The sequence below is a fragment of the Labrus bergylta genome, chromosome 6, assembly GCF_963930695.1.
Source record: "Labrus bergylta chromosome 6, fLabBer1.1, whole genome shotgun sequence".
Classification (NCBI taxonomy): Eukaryota; Metazoa; Chordata; class Actinopteri; order Labriformes; family Labridae; genus Labrus; species Labrus bergylta.
In genome coordinates, this window is record NC_089200.1 from 29,250,909 (window position 1) to 29,278,206 (window position 27,298).

Genomic DNA, 27,298 nt, shown 5'->3' on the forward strand with positions numbered 1-27,298 from the left:
GATTAATTAAACAAATATAAATATAGAGATATAGTGCAAATAAGTGAAGTTATAGTGCAGTGAAAGAGTATATACAGTTATTATTGTGCAGTAACTGGATGAGTTAATAAACAGTTTTAGTGCAATGAATAAATAAACAGCACAATGAATGATTATTCTTTTGAATGTTTAACACTTAAACATTACATATAGGCTACATGTTAATAAGCCTACAATTACACATTTCTAAAAATATGGTTTATATTTAAAATGTAGGCTAAATCCGTTAAATTGAGTTAATAAATACATTTTTTAAAGATAATACCGTAAATGCATGTGATGTTTTTAAACAGCCTCGTCGTGTTTTTAGTTTAAATCTTGTTTTTAAAATACAGATATGCGCGCCTTTACTCCGCCCCCACGTGACGCAGTCCGGAAGTGGACTTCATAAAAACAGTGGAGACGTTTGTCTGTACATGTCTGAGCTGAAGCGGGTTGTGTGTTGGTCTGGACCACAGACTTTATAAAAACATATATAATTTACCTCTAACAGTTTGTAAACATGACGGACATTTTGTCTAAAGTAAAGAAGAGCGTGGGAGTGAAACAGAAGAAGACTGTTTCTCAGAGCGACCTCAACACGTTTGGTTTAAGAGGTAACTTTTTATTCTTACGAGTCCACTCAGGTACTAACTTTGAGCTGTCTGCATTCACTAACTAAAGGGGGTTTATTTGTTAATGATGTTAATAACTTATGTAGCACCTTTAAAAACAGATGCTAATAAAGTGCTTTGAGAGAAAAAGCAAAGGCAGGGACTCAGGAATAAAACATAATAAACATCATAACAAGCCGAGCTGTGTAGTTTGAAGTATACAAACTTTATACTGAAGGTCAACAAGAATAAATGCAGATGAAGAATTAAAGCAGAAACAACAGGTCTAAAAGGGATGTTAAAGCGAAAGCAATTTAATTCAGGAAGTGAATAAAAGCAATAAAAAGATTAATGATTATAAGACTATTATAGGTGACATCAATTCACAGAAAAATACATAAAAATAAAGGTTAAAAAATAAATATGTGTAGAAGATAAATGAGTAGGTAAACATGAATAAAGGAGGTTAGAGCAGGACATCAGAAGGAGTCGTGATAGATAAATGGATTAGTTACATTATATCACTCTTTCACTCTTATATCTCTTTCTGTAAACTCGTCTCCTCTCACTGATGATGATCTGTGTGTCCTCCTCTCAGGTATTCAGCTCAGGTCCTACCAGCTGGACGGGGTGCAGTGGTTATCTCAGTGTCTGGAGAACCAGCAGGGATGTATTTTAGGAGACGAGATGGGTCTGGGAAAAACCTGCCAGGTGAGAATTTGAAAGTATTAAAGGCTAGCCCTTGAGATGCAGCATCTCATTTTCAAAGGGGACTCACCAATCCTCATAATAACATATATTTGTGACATATGACTGTTTTTAAAGCAGATAAGAATATCCAATAACTGATTCAGTGATCTCTTTGGATGATAAAGATGCTGATGTTTGCAGAAATCTGTGCCTTTGTGTAGGGCTGGGTGATATGGACCAACATTTATGTCTGGATATTTTTAAGCTGAATGGGGATATGCGATATATATCTCAAAATGTATTTCTGTAAAGAAATAACAAAAGTCTGTTCTAAGTCAAATCCACCCAAAAGGGAAATGTCACACAGGCACTTTTATTATCAGCCAGCTGCATGATGTCAACACGTATACATGAAAAATGACAAAATAAAAATAAAAACTTCTCATATTGGTTGTTTCACGTTTTTTCAACTCATCATCAAATGATACAAAGACACTTTTGAGTAATGAATAATGTAGGCTATTGCCAGCATATCATTATTGCCTATGTGAAACCCGCCATGATCTAGGACTGCACAATAAATCACACTGGTATTGTTATCACAACGTGAGCTCTCGCTTCAAACGCCTCCTGAAGGTCTGGATTTATCACAATAAATTTAAAAATTATAATAATGGAAGGATGAATGATTTCTCTCTCTGTGTGCACTGTTCGATGGAGGCCCAGGTATAATGTCCATTCAACAACATCATGCTGATGGAGTCCGATGAAGCTCCAGCTAATTATCAGCGTCCCTCAGATATTTGGTGCCAATTTAGTGGTTACAAAGATAGTTTGTTAGTTTTTGTCTTCAGGAGTGACATCAGAATCAGAATCAGATTTATTGGCCAGGTATGCTTAAAAACACAAGGAATTTTACTTTGGTAAACTGTGCTCTCTATGTACAGGTACAACATTAAATATCAAAGTAGTAAATATAAGTTGCAAACACAAGCATTGAGTAAAAGTGTTAGGTGACCGTACTTCATATCATTATTGAAATATTGAACAAAGTAATCACAAATTGTACAGTTGTTTAACATCATGCAGGCCTATAATGTACATTAACAGCAAACTTCATTTCTGTATTATTCATATCACATTATATATGGCAGATTGAAAATATCATTATGTCCATTTTTTCCAACATCGTGTCGTCCTATCATGAACCACCTTGCAGAGTTTTATTTCCACAATAATGACCAGCTTGATTGCTGTAAACTATCCCATGTATTACACTGTTACATACAAAAGACATAACATTTAAAAAAATATTAATTAAAGAATCTATTGATCCAAAAAACATTTTATTGCCCGAGCTAAACAAATGATAGAATTGCATTCATTGCAACAGCCTGATAGTCACAGCTGAGTATGATGACGAAGTCTTTTCATAACTGCTGAATAAGGGAAGGAATCAAGACTTCAGATTTCACATCACGTCTTCTTTATTACATTTCGTCGTTTCAGACGATTTCTCTCCTGGTGTTCATGTCGGGAGCTCTCGGGAGGAAAGGTCCGTTTCTGGTGCTGAGTCCGCTCTCTGTCATGGAGAACTGGAGGAAGGAGCTGGAATGGTACGATCAAAAGTTTACCGTAGTTGAATTAAAACTTTAGATATGACATTGTTCAGCAAAGACTTGATACTACACAGATGATAATCTGAATTTTTGTTTTCCAGCTTTGCCCCGTCTCTGACCGTGCTGTGCTATAAGGGGGACAAAGAGACTCGAGCTGAGATTCAGAGGGAAACAGACACAAACCCCTTCCATGTTCTGCTCACTACATATGAGGTCTGTGACCATTTAATTCAAAGACAAAATGACCTCAGGTTTCATCTTTATCAAAACTGACAGTTTTGATTTGTACCTTTACAGCTGTGTCTCAAAGATGCTTCATTCCTGAGGCGGTGAGTGTGAGCTTGAGCTGAGGAATTAATTGATATGTGAATTAAATAATCCATCAGAAGAAGTTTGTCGTCATAACAATAATAAGTGACAGTTTTCAAACATGAATGTATTGTTTCCATGTTCTCAGCTGGTCTTTGCTCTGCTCCTCAGGTGGAAGTGGAAAGTTCTTGTTGTGGATGAAGCTCACAGACTGAAGAATCAAAATTCAGTGCTGCACAAAACTTTGACTCAGGTACTGAGCGGCACCTCGCTGTCCGATGTGTGTTCTTTCATCTTGATCCCATCATGAGCTTTGTTTCTGAACTCCATATTTCTGCTGTAGTTCTCAGTTGGATTCAGAGTCCTGCTGACGGGGACCCCGATCCAGAACAACCTGCAGGAGCTCTACTCCCTGCTGAACTTCATTCAGCCAAACGTCTTCTCAGCTGACGAGGCTGAAGACTTTGTCAACGCTTATTCCAATGTGCAGAATCAGCCTGCTCTCGGTACGACAGATATGGTTTTCTTATTTTTCGCGGTTTTCATTTGATGTTTATCCAAGCTGACAATGTTTGAGAAGGTTCTTTAAGCCTGCATGAAACTGGTTATAAATCCTATCACCTTCGCACGTATCCTTCATTTCTGTTTCCAGCTTCTGAGCTGCAGAGCATCCTGCAACCCTTCCTGCTCCGCAGAGTGAAGTCAGAAGTTGCTGTGGATCTGCCAAATAAGACGGAACTGGTGATGTACCACGGCATGTCGGCTCTGCAGAAGAAATACTACAAAGCTATTCTGATGAAGGATCTGGGTGAGACGTCTGAACTTTAGCATCTGGACTGGCAGAGTTTAAGTATTGATGTGATGCCGCAGTGGGAAAAGAGAATGAGATTGTCTTCTAGTGTTGCTTGAGATTTCTCTCTGTGCAATTGAATTGTAAAAAAAACCCTATTTCTGAGCATAGCATGTTTCATAAGCTGTTTCTCCTGAACATTTCTAGAGAATTTCAGGAGGACTGCCCCTGAAATCCTCCCGACCTAGTTGTTCACACATGCACCTCACAGGGAGAGACGATCCCCTTAGGACGGTTGGGAGGGCGGGTGTCTCCTGAGGCAAGACATGACATAAAAAAGTGCCTTTATATCCGTGCTGTGTGTACTTTGACTGAATCACAATATTAACAGCCGTTTAATTCAGTGCACTGAGATTGTTCGGGATGCGTGTATACAGTCTGTGGTTGTTCACTGATTACAGGATATAAACATAACACCCCCTCCCACTTGCTGGCAGGAGAAACTCTGGATAAAGTCCAAGGGACTTTGAGTGTTAGGATATATCAACCATGATACAGTCTGCTATCAACTCCAGCAGATACAAAGTATTATTGAAAAAACTGAGACAATGTAGCCATGTAAACATAACCAGATTGCTCCTTTTGGAGGGGCAGAAATGGTCATGGACTCAAAAAATCTCATCTCTTATGATTTTTTTCAGAGGTTTTTGAAAATCATCAGGGCAACAAGAACCGACTGCTGAACATCATGATGAACCTGAGGAAGTGTGTGGACCATCCGTACCTGTTTGATGGTGAGACCTGCTCAGTGATGAAAAGGATTCTGAGCAGTGACACACTGAAACAAATGTTATACTGTAGTTGTTTCCCGGTTTCTTTTGGTTAGGAGTGGAACCAGAACCATTTGAGATGGGGGAGCATCTTGTTGAAGCGAGTGGGAAACTTTGTCTTCTGGACAGCATGCTGACATATCTCCACAAAGGGTGAGACAGAGAACCTGCGTTTGAGCTCCACCTGGTGGCCGTTTGCTGATAAAACGTACTGATCTCTTGGAGCTCACAGTGTCTTGTTGTATTTCTCTTCTTTCCCTGTTTGTGGGTGAAGAGGCCATCGGGTGCTGCTGTTCTCTCAGATGACCAGGATGTTGGACATACTGCAGGACTACATGGAGTACAGAGGTGAACGAGAGGGGATGCATAGGTCTTGTAACAAAGGAGAACATCACGGACGCTGTCTAACCTTCTGATGAGTCAGAGACTTTAAGAACATCTTACAATTTTTCCATGTGTCTTTGTGTCAATTATTTCATTTTATCAGCCTGTTACACCTTTTATTGTTTTAAAACACCCAGAAGAAACCTTACCACCCTTCTTTTATTATGTTTCTAATCTTTCAAAGCAACTTCTAAAATACGTCTTGTCTTCTTAGAAACAGTTTACCTGTAATTCAAAATTTGATTCATTGTTTTCATTTTCCTTCAAATAGTAGGGCTTATTGAGCTTTTTCCTCTTTAGACTTCAGCTATGAGCGTCTGGATGGATCTGTTCGAGGGGAAGAAAGAAATCTAGCAGTGAAGAACTTCAGCAGCAAAGATATCTTTGTCTTTCTTCTCAGCACTAAAGCAGGTGACTGAAACCTTCACTGCACAGTTCTGTCCATTTCAGTGGAGGATTAAAATAGAGATGAATAGATTTATATTCTGTTCATTTTAGATGCAGACTGTTAGGATCAAATATGATTTGCTTTTTTTAATCATGTTTGCTTTTACTTTGATGGCAGTTTTTCATTTGTCAGAAAAAGGTGTTTTAATGTATTTTGTTTCAAACTTTATTTTGCTAAGTTGTCCAAAACATCTTGTGCAATTTAATTTCTACAATTCTTTAGTTTCACAAATAGCTCACAGACACCGATGAGACAATTTTACATGTTTGGTTGAGGATAAGTGTTGTTTTTGTTGTACAAATGAAAGCAAAGTTAAGCTTTTACATGCGTAGTTATGAGCTGCATCTTCTGAAAAAGATTGTGACAAGCTTGGAGATTACAAAGGAAACGTTTTTTTTTTCTGAAAAGCCAGCAGTTTCTGACACTAACTAGCTTTAGTTCTTCTACAGCAGTAGCTGAGAGAGGAAAGGGGTTTGATCGCACAGAGATAAAAGTGTGGCAGGATGGCACTGATGTAAATAAGTCTATCTTTCATGCAGTGTGAAAGTGAAAAAAAAAGAAATAAAAAGCTGATTTCCTGTCAGATTTTCACTCTCTGTGTGTTACTGTTGTAAACATGAGAGTAAAGTTCTGAAATAATAAGCACACAAATTAAGATAGTTTTCTGTCTTTGCAGGGGGAGTGGGTTTGAACCTGACAGCTGCTGACACGGTCATCTTTATTGACAGTGACTTCAACCCTCAGAATGACCTGCAGGCTGCTGCACGCTGCCACCGCATCGGGCAGAACAGGTGACTGTGTGTTGGGATACACTTCAGTATCCTCTACTGATAGACGATTTAAGAGCTTCATTTTCCTCATGAAGATGTTTGATGTGAAGTGTGAACGTCCCACAGAAGTAGAGAGGCTTTGATAATTGCGTAAGTCTCACATTGAAATAATGAAGCAAAGTATCGTGAACATGTTATAAAAGCACACTACATTAAAAAATACAAAAATATGATGAAGACGATGTTCTGGAAAAAAATATATTTCACAGTATTTTTGGCTGACTAGATTTTCAGCCTTACTTATTTCAGTGACACAAAGAAATGCAGGAGGAAGACGGCTGGGGCTGTGGCTGCATGTGCACAATGCATCTTGGTGAGTGTAGGCAACTGCTCATCAAGTAGGACAGTCCAGTCATTAGAGCATGCACTGATGCATTGAGAGCTTTAAAGTTTTCAGTTGTGCCTCAGGAACACATGAAAGACCTCTGCCCGAGGATCTCAGGCTGTGTACTGACTCATAATGTGACCAGGAGGATGAATAGCCTTAAAGGTCAGCAGAAAGATCTAAAGAGTGATTCTGAAACATACATGAAGCTAGTGCGAAGACGCTAAAACAGGCATAACATGGTCACTTTTCTTGATTGTGGTTCAAAGTACTTCAGCTTTGATCTCCACAATCTGGAGACAGTTCACAGGTGTAAGGTAGAGGCGAGTGAAAAGGCAGTTGCAGTAATCAAGCGGTGGGGAAATGAAGGCATGTAAAATGGCCCCTGTGTCTTTAAAGGATGAAAAGGATTGTATTTCCCTTTAATTGACCTTAAGAACATCTTTAATTTGACCGACTGTGATTTGTTACAGGCCTGTGAAAGTGATCCGCCTGCTTGCACGAGACACTGTGGAGGAGATCATGTACTCTCGTGCTGTTTCCAAGCTGCTCCTCACAAACACTGTGATCGAAGAGGGACGCTTCTCTCTGCTGGACCAAGCTCAGTCAGCTGCTGCAGGGCTGCAGGTTTGTGAAAACACCAAATTAAAAAAAAAACCTCCGGCTGTCTCCGTTTTCATCATAACACTCTTTTTTTCTGTCCTCAACAACAGCTAAGTGAGATCTTGAAGTTCGGGGTTGACAAGCTTCTGTCCTCAGAGGAGAGCTCGGTGCAGGATGTGAAACTGGAGAAGATCCTCGGCCCATCCTGCGACGGTCAGTGGGTTGATGATGAAGACGTCAGCTCTCTCAGAGGAGAGGAGGAAGAAGAGGAAGAGAACGACTCTGAATCTGACGGGCAGAGTGAGTGTAATAATAACGTGCTGTGTTTCTGAACGGGTTGTTTTTGCATGTACACAATCTCACTTTATTTAGCTTCACACATTTAAACACTTCAAAATTCTTATTTTGGGGGGAGGGGTGCAGATTAACCTCCCCCTGTAGTTTCAGAATGACATTAACCATTGTGTGTGTCTCTTCCTTCAGCTCACATGTACTACTTTGAGGGCAAAGACTACAGTAAGGACCCGAGCGCCGACGACCAGAAGAGCTTCGAGCGTTTGTTGGAGGAGCAGCTGGCAGAGTTCACGGGAGCTGCAGGAGAGGGACGAGCTCTGAGACACAAAGCTGGAGTAAGACTGTCAGCTTGATTCTCTACTTTTTCAAAAAACACATTATCGGGGCGCTGGTGGCGCAGTGGTTAGTGCGCACACCCCATGTATCGAGACTGTCGTCTCAAGTGGGCGGCCCGGGTTCACAGCCCGCCTGTGGCCTCTTTCCCGCATGTCATTCCTCACTCTCTCTCCCTGATTTCCGACTCTATCCACTGTCCTATCTATCCATTAAAGGCACAAAAAGCCCAAAAATAAATCTTAAAAAAAGACCACACATTATCAAATGGCTCAAATCCACACTTGACATAGTAGGTTGTGGATGGTTATGCTAAAGAAAATGTACTTTTTAAGGTAAATTTTCCTTTACGTAAAAATTTGCTTCACATTGTCTCACATCATCGTTGGTTTTGTTTCTTCAGTTTGTTCATTCTGAGCAAGGATTGAAAAGCTATTAAAACCCTGCGCTCGCAAAGAAAGGATGGAAGGAATTAAGTAATAATTTGTGTGAAAATAATTAGAAAAGGAATCAGTCAACATTTCCTGCTGATGGGTGATTCTAAATATTAAATTAGGCTGTCAGTGGAAACACATTCATCTTGATGAGATTAAAGGTCACATATTTTCTTAAATCGTAATAACCGCATGCTATTCTAAACTTGTGGGCAGAGCGTAGGTAAGCCACCACAGTGTCTTGATGTTGTCACAGTGATAGACACTCCTGGGAAGCGTGCAGTTGTTGAGTCAAAAAGGATATCTACTTTGTGACATCAACCATTTCACCTTTTATCATTCCTGTTTTCATTTACTTTTTGATCCGTTATGAGCTCCTTTTTTGTGGATAAGTTAATGTTGTAGCCTTCAATCTACAGGCAGTTTCTTTTCCCTTTTATTTCAAATTAAAAGCAGGGTCATATTCAAACATGAAGTAAAGTACCCTTAGCTTTGAACAGTACAATTCTTCAAAACACAAATATAAAATAATGGACTCTCGAACATGCGATTAAAATGAGATTAATTTTGAACTATTGAAATTCAATGATTAATCGTCAATTTAAAAATGAATCATTTGACATCCCTTTTTATTAAACTATTTTATTTTGTACTCTGTGTGTTTCCAGATTTCCCTGTCTGCAGCCCTTGGGATTCCGACGAGGAAGAGGAAACCTCTCACTGAAGCCGAGCTGGAGATGCGACGCCAGAGGAGAGAGGAGGCTGCAGCCAAGAGAGCCAAACTGGAGGAGGAGACGAAGAGGAGACAGCAAGAGCAGAAACACAAGAAAAAGTAAAGATTTATCAACTTAGTAATGCTTGTTTGTTTTTTTTAGCTTTTAGTATCTTATTCCTTTTTATTTGCACACTTTATTTCATTATCCTGCAGAATGGCGTGGTGGGAGTCATGCAGCTACAGATCCCGCTGCCTGCCGTCTGCTGACAGTGAAGAGGACGAAGAAGAAGAAGACGAGGAGGAGGATGACAGAAGCGTTTGTTTCACGGACTCTGACAGCACGGCCATTCAGTACGTTTTGGGGGATGTCACTCATCCTCACACCGCAGAGGGAAACGCCATCATCGTCCACTGTGTTGGTATGATACCTCTGTACCATGACTATGTCTCTTTTATGGCATACTCACTAAATGCAATACAGTGCCTCTTTTACCACAGTGTTTCCTGCATTGATCAAAGCAGTGTTTTTTGAGTAGATGACTCAGGACGTTGGGGAAGAGGAGGTCTGTTTACGGCTCTGGAGGTGAGATCAGACGAACCACGGAAGCAGTATGAGCTGGCAGGAAAGATGAAGGGTGAGGTTCAATATGTTTGTAGAGAAATATTCATGCAACATTTTTACTCAAAGACTAGATGAGAATGAAGTCTGTATATGTTATTGTTTACTTCAGATTTGGAGCTCGGAAACGTGCTGCTCTTCCCAATAGACGACAAACAGTCGAGATCAGGCGGGCAGGATCAGGTAGGTTTTGTTGAAGAGAAAACTCACACCTCATTTCTGGAAATAAACACTCCTTTTTGGTAGTATTGATGATTAACCGTGTGATGCATGGACTGTGACTGATTACATGATGCCTGTTTTTTTTAATCTCATTCCTGTCACCTCAGTTGGCCCTGATAGTGGCACAGCAGAGAGACCGAGCCAACAACCTATCTGGGATCCTTCTCACGGCTCTCGACGAAGGACTAAAGAAGATTTACACAGCAGCAAAAAGACAAAAGGGTACAGTCGAGCAACGAAAATCAAATCATATAACAATTAATGGACCATGTAATCGTGTGGTAAATTAGAAAAATCAAGACACTTATGGAGTTAAATCCTCCGTGCAAATATAATCACGTCAATTGTAGATAATTAAAGCTGAGTGGATGGAAAGAAAGGAGTGGCACGCTGTGTTTGATTATTGTTTGACCTGATTGACGAGGTTTAAAGAACGTACTGCGTGTTCACTTTGGTAGCGTCAAGTTGTGTGCATAGACCAGTAGTTCTCAAACTTTTTAGACTGCGTACCACCTCCGAAAATATTTGGCTCTCCAAGTACCACCATTATATTAGACGTTAAAATACACTGTAGGCCTATTTCAACACACATTTCATGCAAGAGGCAAATTAATTCATAAAAAGAATATTATTTATTATTGACTGCTGGCAGCCACACTAGGTCGACTAAGGGCTAGTGTTAGAACTTGCCCACACAAAAGTGCAGAACAATAAAAATGACAGCTTTATACCAACAACCTGTTTGGAAATATTTAGTCTCCACTGTTTCCCACACAAAGACTATACCTTGGCCCAAGAATATTTCGGACCTGTTCTCATTTAATTTTTCATTTATTCATAAAATTGCTGCGTGCCTGAGAGAGCGAGAGCGCGTGAGAGTGCAGGCGCGCGCTCCGCAGGCTCGGTTCAAACAGCGCCGCTTTATTATAAGTCTCTGCGTTCAACATAGCAAAACTGCCTTTTTAAAAAATCCCTCTTGACTCCTACGGAGAGTTAAGACATCAAAAGAGAGCAGAATCACATCTTCACAGTTTCAGAGCAAGAGAGAGAGAGAGATAGACGGAGGGGGAGCGATAAGGTCTGTTGTCCGTACATGCATCAAAACTGATGCTTCTCATGGCTCCATTTTAAAAATGTTAATGTACAGCTGCTTGCTGCGGATTGTGTGCTGAACTCCAATAAATAACAGATATTCTGTTAATGTAGGTCTACATTAACAGAATATCTGTAATTAACAGAATATCTGTTAATTACAGATATTCTGTTAACTACATTAACAGAATATCTGTTAATGTAGGTTAATATAGGCTTACATTAACAGATATTCTGTTAATGTAAGCCTACAGCTGCTTGCTGTTGTTTCAGTACTGAATTATAACGGAATATCGAGTGGAACTTTTCAAAATGCGAGGCGTACTCCTGTTGTTGTTTATGTCTGTGCGCGAGCATAAATTGAGCAGATTAAAGTTGTTCGTTGCAAAAACTAGATTAATTTAGAGGGGAAAACACATTAGAGTAGACAGATAAGAGTATGACTAAAAAAAAAAAAAATTGTTTTATGCTGAACGGGTTTGTTTTTTATATTGTGGAGATTTCTTTGCATACCACCACAGGGATCCCACGTACCACCGGTGGTACGCGTACCATAGTTTGAGAACCACTGGCAAAGACAATTACTGCAGAACAATATATGAGAAGACTGTCTTCATTCATACCATAAGAGCCCTTTTCCCCATGCACTGCCCCTTTAAAAAAAAATACCGACACTTCCAGGACGGATGCATGTGTGAAATGTCCAAGTTCCTTCCATCTCGCCTTGAAACCGTGTGTGAAGTCTTTAGCTGATGGGTGAACAGAGCGGGTTTGCAACAATTACTATTACGTTAGTATTGCAAAAGTGTCCTTATACATGTTGTAGTGATATTACCACAAAAAAAGTCACTATAGCTGTTTTCACACATGCACTCCTGAAAATGTCTAGAGAATTTCAGGAGGACTGCCTCTGAAATCCTCCTGATCTGGTTGTTCACATATGCACCTCACAGCGGAAGACTATCTGTGTTGGCAGGAGGAGGGGGAGTAAAACATGACATAAAAAGAACGGAGTGGATGTGGTGGACGAAGCAACACAGTCCGCTATATGACGCTCCTGAATATATCCTTTTCTCACATCAGCTCACTCGGATATTAGGGGGCTGGCAGGAGAAACACTGAATAAAGTCAGAGTAAAACATTTGACTGTTTGAGTTCAAACATCCAGCTCAACCCAACATCTTCTGACAAGTTTTTTGCAAATATGAACAAGGCATAAACTGAAGACTCCTCCTCCTTTTCTTGCACGCCCATTCCCCTTACTTAAACCAAACACGGTATTTTGAGTCGTGAGAGAGGGTCTGAATATCCAGCTGTGAGGTGCGAAAAGAGCTCCAGTCTCATGCTTGTGAAATAAACATTATACTGTAGGTTTATGTGCACTATGGTCCTCCTTCACTGCAGCTGTAGATATAATAGAAAACAGAAATGTCACACAAAACCTCATTGATGGTTTTCCTGAATTGTCTCCTTCTTTTTCCCACCAAAGCGAGCGTTCATCTTCCTCGCATCGGTCATTCCACCAGAGGTTTCAACTGGTACGGCACAGAGAGACTCATCAGGAAACACCTGGCTGCCAGAGGTGTCCCCGCGTTCATGTATCCTTTAACCCTCTACTCCACACAACATGGATTTGTATATTCAACAACAACACATTTCTCATCCTGTTTTTGGGGGATAAACAAAAAGAAATCAAGTTTCTATTTGTAATGTTTCTCACTGAACTAAAAGTGTCAGATCATCCCTGCATGGTGTTTGCTTGGTTGCATTGATCTTTTTTAAATTGATTCTTCTACAGTATGATATTGACTTGTTAATACACTAAGTTCATATACTGTATGTAGTTGTAAAAAGATGAATTAGGAATGTTTTTTTTCTGTCTTTCAATCTAATTTTGTCACTTTCCTTAAAACGCAGCATCGTCAACATCCCAGGGTATGATCTAATGCTTGATTAAGCTTCATTTGCCCATAAAACGTCCCTGTGTCCTTTCTGTGAAAGTCACAGCATGTGTGTAGAAAAACATTAGTCAAACTATTTTCAGTGTACCAAGGTACCTAACGTTTTTTAGGATTTTTCTTTTAGCCTTTATTTGACAGTGGATAGTGTAGGAACTTGGGAGAGATAGTGGGGAGGGACATACGCAAAAGAAGCCATAGGACAGAATGGAACCTGGGCTGCCCGCTCTAAGGACTGCATCCTCTGTATAGGGGGCATGACCTAATCGCTCGGACATCTGCATCGAATCCATCAGTATAGTAGTGTACCCTACACAGTAGTACATTTGGGGGAAACATGGAGAAGAGTGAGCATCAAAAGGAGGACATTATCAAGCAGCTTAGGGTTAAACACAGGACATTTTAAAAAGTGCTTTATCTCTATCCAAAAGCTTGTTTTTATTTTCTCTGAACCAGACTGACAGATACTATCACAGCAGAACAGCAAAGAACACAGCTCCACCTCAGACCTCCACCTCAGCTCCCTCCACCTCAGCTGCATCAACATCAACGTTCTCTCCAAAACCAAAGCAACACAACTCTGACGGTCAGACTGACGAGACAGACGCACAGACCCCGGGACCCTCGGCCCCCGTGCAGAGCCCCGGCCCTGCAGAGCTCCCCACCTTCATGGGAGGGGTCCGAGTGTTTTTCTACAACCTGCTTGCATCAGAGAGGAAGAGACTCGCTCGCTACCTCATCACATATCCTTTCAGCCTGGGCGTCTCCATCACACTAATGTTACAGTGTAATTATCTCTTGATGTGAGGTGATTCATGGTGTACAGCTTTTATGTCGGAGCATGCATCTTTTAATTTGAAGAGGTGTTGTCTTTCCGTGCACAGCAATTATCTCCTGTGTGGAAATGTGTAGAAAAGGGTATGAAAAACTCTGTATTAAATAATGACATGTGATTATAGAGTGTTGCTCCTTAGCTGCAGTGCACATATGATGGAGATGAAGAGGAGGTCATGAGTCCAGAGGTCACTCACATTGTTGCAGAGGTGGAGAGCAGCATCCACACACAGGTTTGTCTCATTCTCAACCATGCTCACTTTACTTTTCATTTGTCATTGGACAGGAAGAAGGAATCATAATTAATGAATATCCCTTAGATGCACATGGATTGGACCCTACACCCTTGCTTGTGTTCAGTGTTATTTTTTGGTCCACACCAGAAGATTCCATGTTTGAATTATTTAAGGTCGATTTTGACCAACTTCTGCATCTAATGATATTCTGCCAAATATTTTCCAGGGGACAGGATTGATTCAATTTAAATATTTAAATGTAAATGCTTTAAATCAGTGTCAGGTGGGTAGATGTCAGACAAAGAGATAAACATACAAGCTGCAGAAACAGCTATTTACCTTTGCATAGATTTTGGATGAGATATATGTCTGACTTTTTAAAAGACAGCAAGATTATTATTTTTATTAATTTATTTGTTGTTAAAGGAAGACTACTTAAACATGCATGAGGCAAATATAGCAAAAAGATAAGACGGACCACTTTTGTTTACACAGGGCCAAAACAGACAGACTGCAACAACTTTCATTTTTTAAGACTTTTTCTGTAATAGTCAACATTAAAATGCATAAATTGGAAATTACATCACAGTCCTATTTTGTGTCAAAATAATCAAAATAGGGTTTCCCCCCTTTGATTATTATGGTATTTCCTCTGTGAACCAGGAGCTCCAGGATCTGCTGTGTCAGTACTCCCAGGCTGTCCCGGTGCAGAAAGACTGGCTGGAGTCCTGCTTCTCCAAACAACGCAAAGTCAACACTGATCCTTTCATACATCCGCTTAGATAACACTGCCTGCCACTGTGTTCCAATATTTTAAAATGCTTTTGAGTAAAACTTGAATGCAAGCTGCTTAAACATGCACTAAATGTTCAATAATGTTAAAATGTTTGGATTTTTAAATGAAAAAATAAGTAAATAAATGGACATTTCTCTTCTACTGCTGCTGTGTTGGAGGTTTGTGTAGTAAATCCAGTGTGTGTTTGTTGAGGAAGCTGCAGCCCACACACACACACACACAGTAGGTAAAAGGTGGAGTTTGAAAGGGGCGGTGCTGCTGTGCGGTGGAGTGAATACAACATTTGTCAAGTGCCTCAATCTTTCATCTGACTCGGGAGCAGACATCACATGAGAGGTACATGTTTGTACTCACCTGGACGTCGTTTTAGGGTTTATCTTTTCTCTGGGTTTTTTTTTTCACGTTAAATCAGTGAACGCGCACGAGACTCACTCACCTGTGGATATACAGCAGCGACGGTGAGTGACTGTTTACTTACATAACATGTTACCTGTACGAGTGTTTGACTACTAGGTAGTGGTGGACACTTTGTTTAAGGCTCATTTAACCGAACAATTTCTCACAAGCGAGTAGGCAGAGGTTAAATACAATTTGAAACAAATATTACCATTAACTCCGGGAAAATCGAGTTGGAAAGATGCAGCAAACTTCAAATAAGAGCTCTTAGTAATTAGTTTGAATTATTATTTTGTAACATGTTTTTGTTGAGCAAGTCATTGTGCCTTCACTTTTCATTGTTGTCCTGTCATCGGGTGGTATGTAGGCTATAGGGTCGATTTCCTCGACATTATGGACGGTGAAGGAAAGTAGTTTTTAGGATTTGTCTTTGAACTTTATATTTTATACAATGTTTTTGTTTAGTATTGTTTAATGAGTGCCGAAGTAGAAGGAAACTTGCGCTTCAGCAACAGATTGATGTCGGTGCTCTCAGAGAAGTCCATTGCACCTTAATAGATGTTTCGTAAGTGATTTATGTGCTCCAGTACTTTCTTTGGATCCTGCCTGTGTGAATGAGTCCTTTGAATAAGTTTTGATGTATATTTCGCCTTTCTATGTTTACATTTTAAAGTCGATCGTTATAGGGTTATATATTTGGTATCACCTTCGGGACATTTTAAATGTTTGTCTACACCATCATAGTATATAAGCCCATTTGTGTTGAGTGTAAATACGGATTGTAACACCGATGTCAAAAATGATCACCTGAAGAAGAAGTCTGGTTGAAACGAGATTGAATAAAAACTTTTTGAGCCAGTGTGCACATGCTCTTCTTCAGTCATTTGATTGACATTAACAATGTTAAAACGCCTTCATTAAACCACAAACAAATATTGTTTACTCTTCTAAATATTGTTTACAGTAAGTTTCTCAACGACTTGTAAAGACAGCTGTTATCACTACCCAACTTTTGGAAGTTTTGTGGTTTTATTTTCCATCCGAGTCTTTTTTTTTCTGCCATGAGAGGCATTATTTCTTAATTCCCACGTGTGAGTGAATTTGTCTTCTGAGTATGAAACACTTAGAGAAGAAATCCCCTGTGTGGGAGACACTTTGTCATGATCTCAATCTGCTCAAAAAGGTGAGTGGGCTGATGTCAAAGCCACTTCATGGCGCTCTAAAATTCTCACTGATCTGTGTTGATTGGTGCATTATGAAGATGCAGGTATTTGACTTAACAAAAACACACGTCACCTTTCTTTCACAGAGTTTAAGGAACAGCTTTAAACCGACACACATGGACGTCAGGAGGTCCAGTGATGCTGCCCGCTTCAGTCCACTCAGCTTCAGCACCATATAGGTGAGCATAAAAACAAAGTTTCACCCCCACCTCCCCAAAAGAAATACACCCACCAGTACGGCCTCATTACCACAGAATAACATGCAACACAACTCTTCTGTTGAAACAACAACAAAAAAATCATACAAACTTCTTTTGCTTTTATATCAGCTTTTCTACCACAAGCATTTTTTTTCTATTTATGGCACTCCACTTATTAAGAGTAATATATTTAAAACATATATGACTATATTCACATGCACACACTGTACTACACCAATGTGCCACATCAACTGTTGACCTTTAAAAATTAACACACGATACTTGGGGCCCTGAAAGGACAATAAGATAAGCGGAGCGCTCACTGAAGAAACTCCTCGTCCCAATGATGGCCCTTTTACTTTTCTGATAAGAAACATAACATATCCTATATGCTCCCTAGTTGCTACAGCAACCAAAACAACATTGCTACCTTCAAAAGACCCAGGCTCTGTTTATGCAAGCTAACCAGGTAGTTACAATGTTGATACTATACCTACCCTACATGGACCCTATTGGACCCCACAGCTCAATTGATAGACCGATGGGCAGAGCCAGGACATCACTGAGGATGTCAACTGGGAACCTCCTTTCTCTGGTGTTTCTTTGAATTAGTCCCAGGACACCTCGGGAACTATTGAATAGATGTAGTGTTTTTGTTCTCCCTGGTTAGAAAGTACTGTACATTGATTTAGTTGTTATTGAATATGATTGATGTTCTAAGAAGGCTTTACAATCTTAATTAAGAATATATTTGACTAACATCTGACCAAACACAGAGGATTGTCCAACAAGGTACATGCAACAAAGGTAAAACTAATCAAGCTGTCGACACAAGTCACGGCTGATTAATATTTAAAATGTGTTACAAATGATCTGCTGGGTGAAACCATGCCTTGATGTTCTTTTAGGACAGGAATGAGCTGTAGCACTTGGGTGTAGCATAAGTATGCCAATGAGGAAAAACCACAGACTGAATAAAAAGCTCACATGAATTCATTCTTCAAGTTGGTTTGTCAATCTGCCTTTCTGAGTCCTTGCATTGGTTAATGTTGTGTTTTTTTGGAGCCAGAAGTGAGCATAATTTGGACGAGTAGATAAAGCTCAACAAGAGCAAATGTTATGTTATCAAAGTTATGCACATGGCTAATAGCTGGTGAGTGAGCTTCTTTTCCATCGTGTTTCACACTGATTGATGCTTGGTGCTGGCTGACTGGAGTTTTTATTTATCAGACTAAAGGAGCTAAAAAGGGGTGCAGATGGCCCAGTGGCTACATCGCAGCCCCATGTAAGGAGGCTATAGTCCTCCAAGTGGACGGCCACGGTTGAAGTCTGAAGTTCATTCCTTACTCTCTTTCCCCGGTTTCCATTCTATACACTGTACTATTGGATAATGGCAAAAAGCCTCCCAGGAATCTTAAAAAGAAAAAAAGCTAAAAGAGTTAATGAAATGTAGCAGACATACTACTGGTGAACAAAAACAAACCAGCTAACTCAAAAATAACCAGTTTTATGAGCAGTCCTGCAGAGGACAACAGCAATCCTGACTCCTGTGCATAAGATGACATAATAAATCAATGATCTGAATACACTGAATACACTGCTAGCAAGCAGGTATGACACAGATAGGCCTACCTGCTAATTAATGCTAACATATCAGCTCTAAAGTTTATTTTCTCAAAAAGCTGGAGCAAAGACTTCTTCTTGTGCAACAAATTTCTTATACATGCATAAAAAATATTATTAAATGCACAACACAATCAAAGAGTAGCGGTTGAGTGAGGTGACTAAATTAGCTAAGATGACACCTAGCAAACAGCTAGCCCTGCCATTATTAATGTGTAGCTTTAAGGCTTTTAATAATTTAAATGGTATATTTATGTATAAATTTACCTCTGAACATAAATATAAAAAATAAGCTACAGAGACAAAAACAAATCACATGTTCAATTCTGTTGTAAAGTTTATAACTTTAACATGTGGCTCTTTGGGGATTGACTCACTTCTGGAATGTGCCTCAAGTGGGCACTTGATGAATGGCTGTTTTTGGACTTCTTTGTTGGCTTCATTTTTAAGACAAAGAAGTTTTCAACTTGGGAAAACAGAAACTTGCAGAAAACCTGGTTGGTCTTAACTCCACAACATAACACAGACACAATAAAGCTTTTTTAATATCTTAAACAAAGATAATAAATCACAAAGAAAAGGCATATTTACCATTTCATTATTCAACATTTACTCAATATATGAATTTTGTTTTTCTCTTACAGTCACGTCAGCCAGCTGAGCAGGTACCTGAGCAGTCACAACACACCTGAGGAGGACGATGAGACAATGAGTATGGAGGAGCGAGAAGCCAGAGTCCTCCAAAAGCCAGACTCTACCCTCCACCCAGATCACCCCATCTTCCCCGATGAGTCCATGTTCAGCCGACACAGAGCTCAGGAACATGCTCACCCTCCACCCGGCCCAAGCTTTAACATGTATCAGCATCCTGGCAGTCTGCCTGCAGGGTACAGCCAGCCCACGCCATTCCCTAGCCAGGCCAATAACTCCTGGCTCCACCCGAGCCTCGCCAGCAGCTGGTCGGGTTATCCCAGCAGCCTCCAGTCCTGCAGCCTGAGCCAGAAAGATTTCTCCAGCTGCTCCGGGGAGAGCTGTCTATCTGGGTGTAAATCTGTGTTACTCCCAAGTAGAAACAGCTCCATTATGAGCAGCTTAGAGCAGCCACTATCTCTGTGCTCCAACCCGCCCTCAGCCAACCTGTACCACCACACGCTGCCACCGTACTCCTGCTCGCCACAGGGAGCTGCATGCTGTGCTCAGTGTCCTGCAGACGAATTCAACAGGGGGCCGATGACCAGCAAACAACCCTGGCCTCCATATCAGCAGGGTAACAGTCAGCACTGTAAGTTTGATTATGAATAAGATTACTCTTTGTGTTTTATTTCAGACCAAACAACTTTCATACAATCCAAAACTTAAACTGAAAGTAAAATACATTTTCATGTACAAAACTTTTTGTTTGAAAAAAGTTGTTTTACTCATGGGTAGGACCTGTGCTGAAAGATACAAATCAATGCGATACATTATGATTCGATCAAACAAATACCATCTAAAAAATATGATAGAACATGATACATTATGTTAAGATCTGTACGATACAAAATAATATCATATATTAAGATATTAAGATACAATACAGCACGATACATTATGTTTAGATACGGTACGTTACAACATGATACATAGCAAAATGATAGATTCATTTTTCATGCAGGTTTCTATTGACAAATCTGGATCGGACAATTTTATATATGAGAAAAGGTGTGTTTAGCAGGAAACTGACGAGACAGAAAATCGACGAGCAGATATGTTTCTACATAACTTCCCTCTAAGTAACAGAGAGGAAGTGGTTCATTTTGCTTTAGGCCTGTTTTTTTTTTTTCAATAATCCAACACTGGTTTTGCTTTCAAATTGTGTTGTGTTGTATTATTTAATCAGAGTTTTGTAAACTTAGTTATGTTAACAAAACTGTCTAAGAGATGAGAAGCTTCATGATAGACAGCCTGTGCATGTAGCATACCTGTGAAGAACATGTGCCTAAAGATAGCTAACATTGTTTGTAACTACCGGCGGATGGTGTAATAAGTTTTTTACCTGTTGCCCCCCCCCCACCACACACACACACACACACACACACTACGTTAAACCAGATCAATCAACATGTACCTGTATGCATAATATATGCATACACAATATGTAGCTGTGTATCAACCTGCTTATTGTTTTCCTTTCTTATCTGCTCACACTTCAAACTACCTGCCTGACAAACTAAAGCCGTTTTCACATTTGCAATCCTGAAGATTTCTAGTTAATTATCCTCCTGATCTGGTTGTTCACACATGCACCTCCTGACGTTAGACATGACGTAAAAATAACAACACAGAAATGCAGATGAAGCAACAGATTCCACTTAATGACACTATAATTAAAATATTTGCCTTTCATATCTAAGCTCTGTGTAGTTTGACAGAATCACAAAATCAACCTAAGAGTGGAGAAGAACAAACTACTGAAGAGAAGACCAAATGCACAGAGGTCGTACAGGTCGCATGCTTACAGTCTATGGTCATGCAACGATCCCTAGGAATTAACTAATGTGAGGATATAATCAGGAGAATTCACCTCACATCAGCTCACTTGGACTTTCTGCGGAAAATATACTGGCAGGGCTGGCAGGAAAAACTCTGGATAAAGTTAGAGTGAAAAATTTGACTCGCTGGTGTTCAAACGTGCAGCTCAGTCCGAAAAACTTGAAGAATTATTTGGGAATTTTGTGCTGGTATGAACACACTTTAACATTAGGTAGTGAAAGGTGTACCTCTGATTGCTTCTCACCTATAGAGGCATGTCTTTGTTAAATCAGGCCCAGCCAAGCAGAGCTCAACTACAAATAAAGCGCTGTTTTTTGTCATCATGCAACATGTTCTTTATTCTGTCTTTGCTGCTGTAGACCCCGGTGACTACAGACTGCCTGGAACTCGATACACACACATGTGAGATTCATTTAAATTCTGCATTACTGAAATATTGTTTGTTTGAGACGATGTAAAAAAAAAAGGTTGTTTATCTCCTTTCAGTGGTTTCAAACCTCCTGCTGCAGAGAAGCAGCCTCAGGGCAGCATGCCACTATCTCTGGAGCAGAGTGAGTGTTCACCTGCAGATTATCTAGCCAACTCCTGCACACTCAGTTTCATGTTTTTGTAATCTATTCATCTGTTGCTTTTGAATACAGGGAGGGTCTTTGTCACTTATGAAGCTGACAATGACAAGCACGTCAACGAGATCATCAACTTTGTTGCTCTGCTACGACACAACGGCTTCGATACGCACGTAAGAACAGTTTATTAAAGTCTGAGATTACCTGCAAAGCTAATGATGATGAGGTAAACTGTTGCAGATGGATAGAACATCATTATTTAATTATATGTCTTTATTTTATAAATGCCACAAAAACAATGAAATGTTTCAATATAGTGATTGATTTCCTGTTTTTAGTGTCAACATAATGAGTTGGTGTCTACCTTACTTGTGTGGAGCGTTTTCATAGACCTAGATTCAAATTTATCTAACTGTATATTTTTCTGAGTTATGGGGCTTTTATCGAGGTGGACACAAACAGATTTAGGTTTCTGTTGCTTCAGAGCTGCAGTTGAACAGTCAGCCAATTAGTTGTGCAATGAGTTTGTACAATTAATTGTCACATTTATTCAAAAATAAACGAGATATTGACACACATTGGGAGGTTTTGTTAAGGGTTCAACTTTGTGGTGTCTTCATTTGTTTCAGATTGATCTTTTCGAGCAGCAATTCAGGAGTATCAGCAAGATAGACTTCATGGAGAGATACCTCAGTGAGGTATAAAAAAGCATCTTAGTTAACAAATCATCTTTGATGTTTTCTGAAGTGGTCTTAAAGCAGCACATGAATAGTATTTTGTATGATTCCCCTTCACTCAGAAAGAATACCTGATCATCATCATCATCAGCCCAAAGTACTACGAGACGGTGACGGCCTCACCTGTCGGTGTGGAGAACGACGAGAGGACCTTCAACACCGTCTACATCCACAAACAGGTTCAAATACTCAAATATGTTTATGTTTTTTCATTCAGTGGTTCTCAACTGGTGGGTCAGGATCCAAAAGTGGGATGTGGAACTGTTTTCAGGGGGTCGCCAATGTGTGCCTGGAAAAGAAAGTGCTCTTCAAACATGTTTGTTTCTTTGTTCTCATGTTCTGCACCATCTGAGGTCCAATCTACACATTTCATTAAATCAATCTGACTGGTTAAATAATAACTAAAATGTTAGTCACCTTTTCTCACGAAGGAGTTGGTGGTGGTTCCAGAGGCTAGACCGGTTGAGAAACAATTTTTTAATTGGTTATGATGATGCAATTGAAGATAATTCAAATACAGAGCAGGAAACTTGCGTGGTGCACAGAGAGATTTTAACTATTTGTAATTTTCCTTTCCTGCGTCAAACTTTCACATGCATTTCTTTGAGTATTCAGAAAGCGCTATGTAGGTCTTAGTCTTCTTATATTATAATGCTGTTAAAATTTACAGCAGAAGCATGTCATAGTAAGGTTCTTACATGTAAGACACAAATACACATTAATGATTAAAAATACCATAAACTAAACATGACATAAACCTCTAATTATCTCTAATAAACTCTAAGTTATCTAACTGCTGTGTCGTGAACTCTTTCAACTAAAACAGGATAAAAACCAATCACAAGATAGCAGGTAGGACATAACGTCGGGAGGAAAAGCTAAAATAGTGCAGGATGAGTCATCAGACATTTGAAAAGTTTTACAGGAAGAGAAAATACAGTTATTAATTTGATATAAAAAATACTCAGGTAATGTTCATTTCATGGCGTCTTAAATTAGATTTTCCGCTGATGATGTGTTTCAGAGTTGACGCTCGGTTATAGAGAACGCTGATAATCTAAATTTAGATCTAGGATGTGGTCTGTATCTTTTCACGATGTTCCTATACTCATTCTGTTTACTTCTTGCATTTATGTGAAGAGAGGATCTTCTCTTCCTCATTTTGAAAGCCTATTTGATGAATAAAGAACCACATTTTAAGAATGTGACAGTGATGCCAACAACAAGGCTTTGCATCCATTACTTTCTGATTTGTACATTTCTGATAGTCGGTGGTGGAGTTATGAGTCATACATTATGAGAACTGAGAGTTGGGTTGTTCACTCGGGTTGATTTGGGGTTGGTGAGCAGTGCTCAATTCATCTCAAACAATATTTCAAACTCCTCTGACATTTATATCAGATTTAAGCTTTTTATCTTCAATTATTCCCTCCAAATGTTTCTCTTTCTTTGTCTCTACTTTACATCTTGTATTTTGTAACAGAGCATGAACTACATTAAGATAAATAAATGCAAACTCTTTGGACACAAAAGATCAGAGATATGACTGAAATAGCACAACATGGAACGTAAGGCATCCTGAAGTGTGGGTTTTATGAACACAGCAGCTCTAATATTCTAAAAATATTTATGACGTTTAAGACGGCAGACGACATCCAATGATGACTAAAATATCATAAAGTGCTGAGCCAGCCATAAATTAAAAATAGAGAAGGAGGATTACATGTTGAGAGTAAAGAAATACTTCCAGTATGCCTGGTAAAAGAAAAAGAATCAGAGAAGGATTTCTTTTTGATTTCTTCTTAATCATCAAAATGCAACAACAAAAATCCTTTGACTGTGGGAACTGTAACAGATGGATAAGATGTAAATCTTTATTTTTTAAATCTTTTTTAGACTTTTATTGTGCCAGAAAACATTTGGAAAAACTTCTAAATAAACAGCATCAACAGAAATATGCATTTATTCAGTTTTCCATATACTTATACACAACAATGATTTATTTGTTTTTTTATTACCAACAGAAGGATGTAGCGTTTACCTTGCTTGTTTGGAACATTTTAATAGATCAAGATGCAGGTTCATCTATTTAAAGTCATGGGTCTTTAATCATGACTAACATTTACATGATTCGATTGGCATTTCATTCTCAACATCTTGACTTTATTCCAAATATTTTGACTTCATCATTAAGATACAAAATAGAAGTAACAGAAATATGAACTTTGCAATATGTTGACCTTTATTTCCATCGTATTGATTCTCTTTTGGGGCAGCTGTGGCTGAGTGTTTGAGTTGGTGGTCTCAGAAGCCCAGTTCGCCCTGCTGCTGAGTCAGCGTTGTGTATGAATGAATAATTTATATTGATTAATTCTCTTTTTTTGTTTGTGTGTCTTTCAGCTCCAGAACGAGTTCATCCAGAATGGCAGCAAGAATTTCAGGTTCATTCCCATCGTGTTCCCCGGGGCCAAAAAGGTTAGAGCTTCTCATTAAAAGATGAGGGAGGGAATATAAGTCTGTTATTGTCTCTGCTGGTTAACACATACCACACATACCACCATCAACAAAACATCGTTGGATGATTAAAGCCACTTATCTCAGCCGTCTCTGTGTTTTTACAACCGCAGTGTCATGTCCCCAACTGGCTCCAGAACACACACGTGTACGCCTGGCCGCGCGATCGAGACGACATCTTGCGGAGACTGATGAGGGTGGAGAAGTACAACCCTCCGCCTGTCGGGGAACTACCCACCATCGTCTCCATCCCCATATAGACCCCTGATCTCTGAGCCCAACACACAAAGACCTGAACTGTTTGCTGCTCCTTATCGAGGTGAACGCCTGGAGCATGTGAATGATTTTTTTCTTTTCTTTTACTTCTTGAGTGTGAGTTGTGATGTTTCAGGTGTTGTGTGAACTTGTCTCCTGAGTTGTGTTTGTTACATAATATAATGAGTTCTTTTAAAAGGCATGTGACGCACAGAAAGAGCCGGTTTATTAATGAAATGTTTATTCTCTGCAGTTCCTCAAAGTGCATCACACGGTATGTTTTAACCTGCCTGCAGTCTGTTAAACCAGCTACAACACCACGAGTCACTTAAACTTGTGCTACTCACATCACCTCTGCAGCCCATTACATGTTTAGCTTTTTAAAAGCACAATATTAAGGTCCTGCATGTCGTAGCAAATGAAAACTGTTTTTATTAAGATTCACGTGTGCATGTGCTGTTTCATTAAATACTTGACAGATGAAATGAATAACCTGTGGTCTGGATATTTGCAGAATTGAACAGCTGAGCTTTCATTTATCAAAAGTGAACACACAGATGTGTCAAGTGCACGCTGCTTGTGATATTATCTGTTTATTGCAGTTTCTGTCTTATGCAAACTGCAGCCACACTGGATGGAGTGACTGTTTGTAAGAGATACCAAAAAAAGACATATTATTCTCTCTGTCTTTATGCAGTTGGTGCATGCTGCTTATTGTTAAGAGACACATTTATTTTGCTGTATAGAAAGTAAACATTTTCTCTTTATTGGTAAACAAGGGTCAGACTTTCTGAAAGCTTTAAGAGTAACACTGTTTTTGCACATTGAAGCCATTTTAAAACATATGGGAAAGACACAATGCAAGCAGCTCTGATATTCACTGACAGAATACAGAAATGGAAGGGGTGAAACATGCAAAAGATGTATAAATCCACTTTAAGCAACTAGCCATATCTATGATAACATGTCAACGAAAGAGTTTGAGGAAAAAGTTGCAGTTTAAAGGTCACTTATTTTTCCTCCTTTTCAACAAGTTCAAATAAGTCTCAGAGGTCTCCATAACATGTCTGTGAAATCATCAAATACCGCACATGAATGTTAATGGTACATCATTTTTATGTGAATTGCGATTGTTTCTGATGACCACAAGTCCCTGTAAGTCTCTCTTGTTCTTCGCTACTCAATGTGTAGGTGTTAAAAGACACAGGAGCAGGAAAGGTCCAAACCTAACCTGCTACTCAGACACTTGAAAAGACTCTTTTTAATCTTAGGTTTGACATTTTGACAGTTACAGGGTAGGGAAAAGATTGGTATACAAACAGATTATCTTGTTTTCAATCTCTGGTTTGTATCTACATCTTTGCTGACAGGGTCTTTTGGCCTTAAAGGTTTCATAATACACTTCGGCATGTTTTTCTAACACTAATACTGTATGTGTCATTAGTCTGTCTACAAACCCCCATTTATGAGAAAAGTCTATCCTCTGCGTCTTTTGCCTGCTCTGCTTCTCAGAAAATGTGTGCTCAAACAGGAGATTTTCCCTTCATGACATCACAAAGTGGGTGACACTCCCACAGCTCGGTGTTTGTTCTGCCCTCTGAGTCTGCCTTCTCACCGTAAACAACAGGGCACGGAGCGAGAAAGCCCAAGCCACATCCAGAGAGGGGGGCGTGGTCAGACACAGCTCATTTACATTTAAAGGTACAGACACAGAAACAGCCTGTTCTGAGCAGGGCTGAAATAGAGGGGTTTAGAGACATGATCAAATACAGGATCAGTGTGGATTCAGAACAAGAAAATTCACACACGTTTTGGGGAGCTCTGAGACGTAATTAAACTTTTTGAAAAGGAGGAGAATATGTCACCTATAAACTTTTTCTCTCTCTCTCTTTTGTTGACGTGTTGTCATAGATATAGCTAATCATACCAAAACCTGCCTGGATCATCTATGGACTTCAGTAATCTCAAGTTATTATGGAGCTATTTCATGTCAATATTCTAAGGAGTCATACATTTCTTAAGATTATTTTGGGGCTTTTTGCTTTTAATTACAAGACCACTGAAGACAGACACAAAATGTGGGGGGGTAGACATGCATCAAAGGGTCAAACCTGCGGCTGACGTGTCAAAGACTGAAGCCTCTGTATAAGTGCTCCTGCTCTACCCACTGAGCTAAACACGTGTTGTGCTTAGAAATGCGTGCACCTCAAGAGAGAGTGGACAATATGGAAGACACAAATTCTATGCTGCCGTATTTTA

General features: G+C 39.5%; 2 protein-coding genes across 2 annotated transcripts; both read left to right on the forward strand.

Moving 5' to 3' along the window:
• The first annotated feature begins 419 nt into the window (after positions 1-419).
• Positions 420-15,134, forward strand: chd1l (chromodomain helicase DNA binding protein 1-like). Its single transcript, XM_065956133.1, has 25 exons — positions 420-635; positions 1,231-1,343; positions 2,832-2,938; positions 3,043-3,154; positions 3,239-3,270; positions 3,422-3,503; positions 3,594-3,756; positions 3,903-4,058; positions 4,742-4,834; positions 4,927-5,023; positions 5,145-5,218; positions 5,555-5,665; positions 6,379-6,493; positions 7,331-7,484; positions 7,571-7,760; positions 7,944-8,089; positions 9,190-9,353; positions 9,450-9,655; positions 9,773-9,871; positions 9,968-10,038; positions 10,185-10,299; positions 12,659-12,767; positions 13,592-13,867; positions 14,110-14,194; positions 14,861-15,134. The coding sequence occupies exons 1-25, from the start codon at positions 542-544 to the stop codon at positions 14,981-14,983; spliced, it is 3,087 nt and encodes a 1,028-aa protein (XP_065812205.1). The 5' UTR covers positions 420-541; the 3' UTR covers positions 14,984-15,134.
• A 141-nt stretch (positions 15,135-15,275) lies between these two features.
• On the forward strand, positions 15,276-25,531 carry traf3ip2l (TRAF3 interacting protein 2-like). The gene is made up of 10 exons (XM_020630927.3): positions 15,276-15,451; positions 16,699-16,791; positions 19,080-19,717; positions 21,327-21,369; positions 21,454-21,518; positions 21,609-21,706; positions 22,163-22,231; positions 22,333-22,449; positions 24,671-24,745; positions 24,898-25,531. The coding sequence occupies exons 2-10, from the start codon at positions 16,751-16,753 to the stop codon at positions 25,042-25,044; spliced, it is 1,293 nt and encodes a 430-aa protein (XP_020486583.1). The 5' UTR covers positions 15,276-15,451; positions 16,699-16,750; the 3' UTR covers positions 25,045-25,531.
• The last annotated feature ends 1,767 nt before the right edge of the window (positions 25,532-27,298 follow it).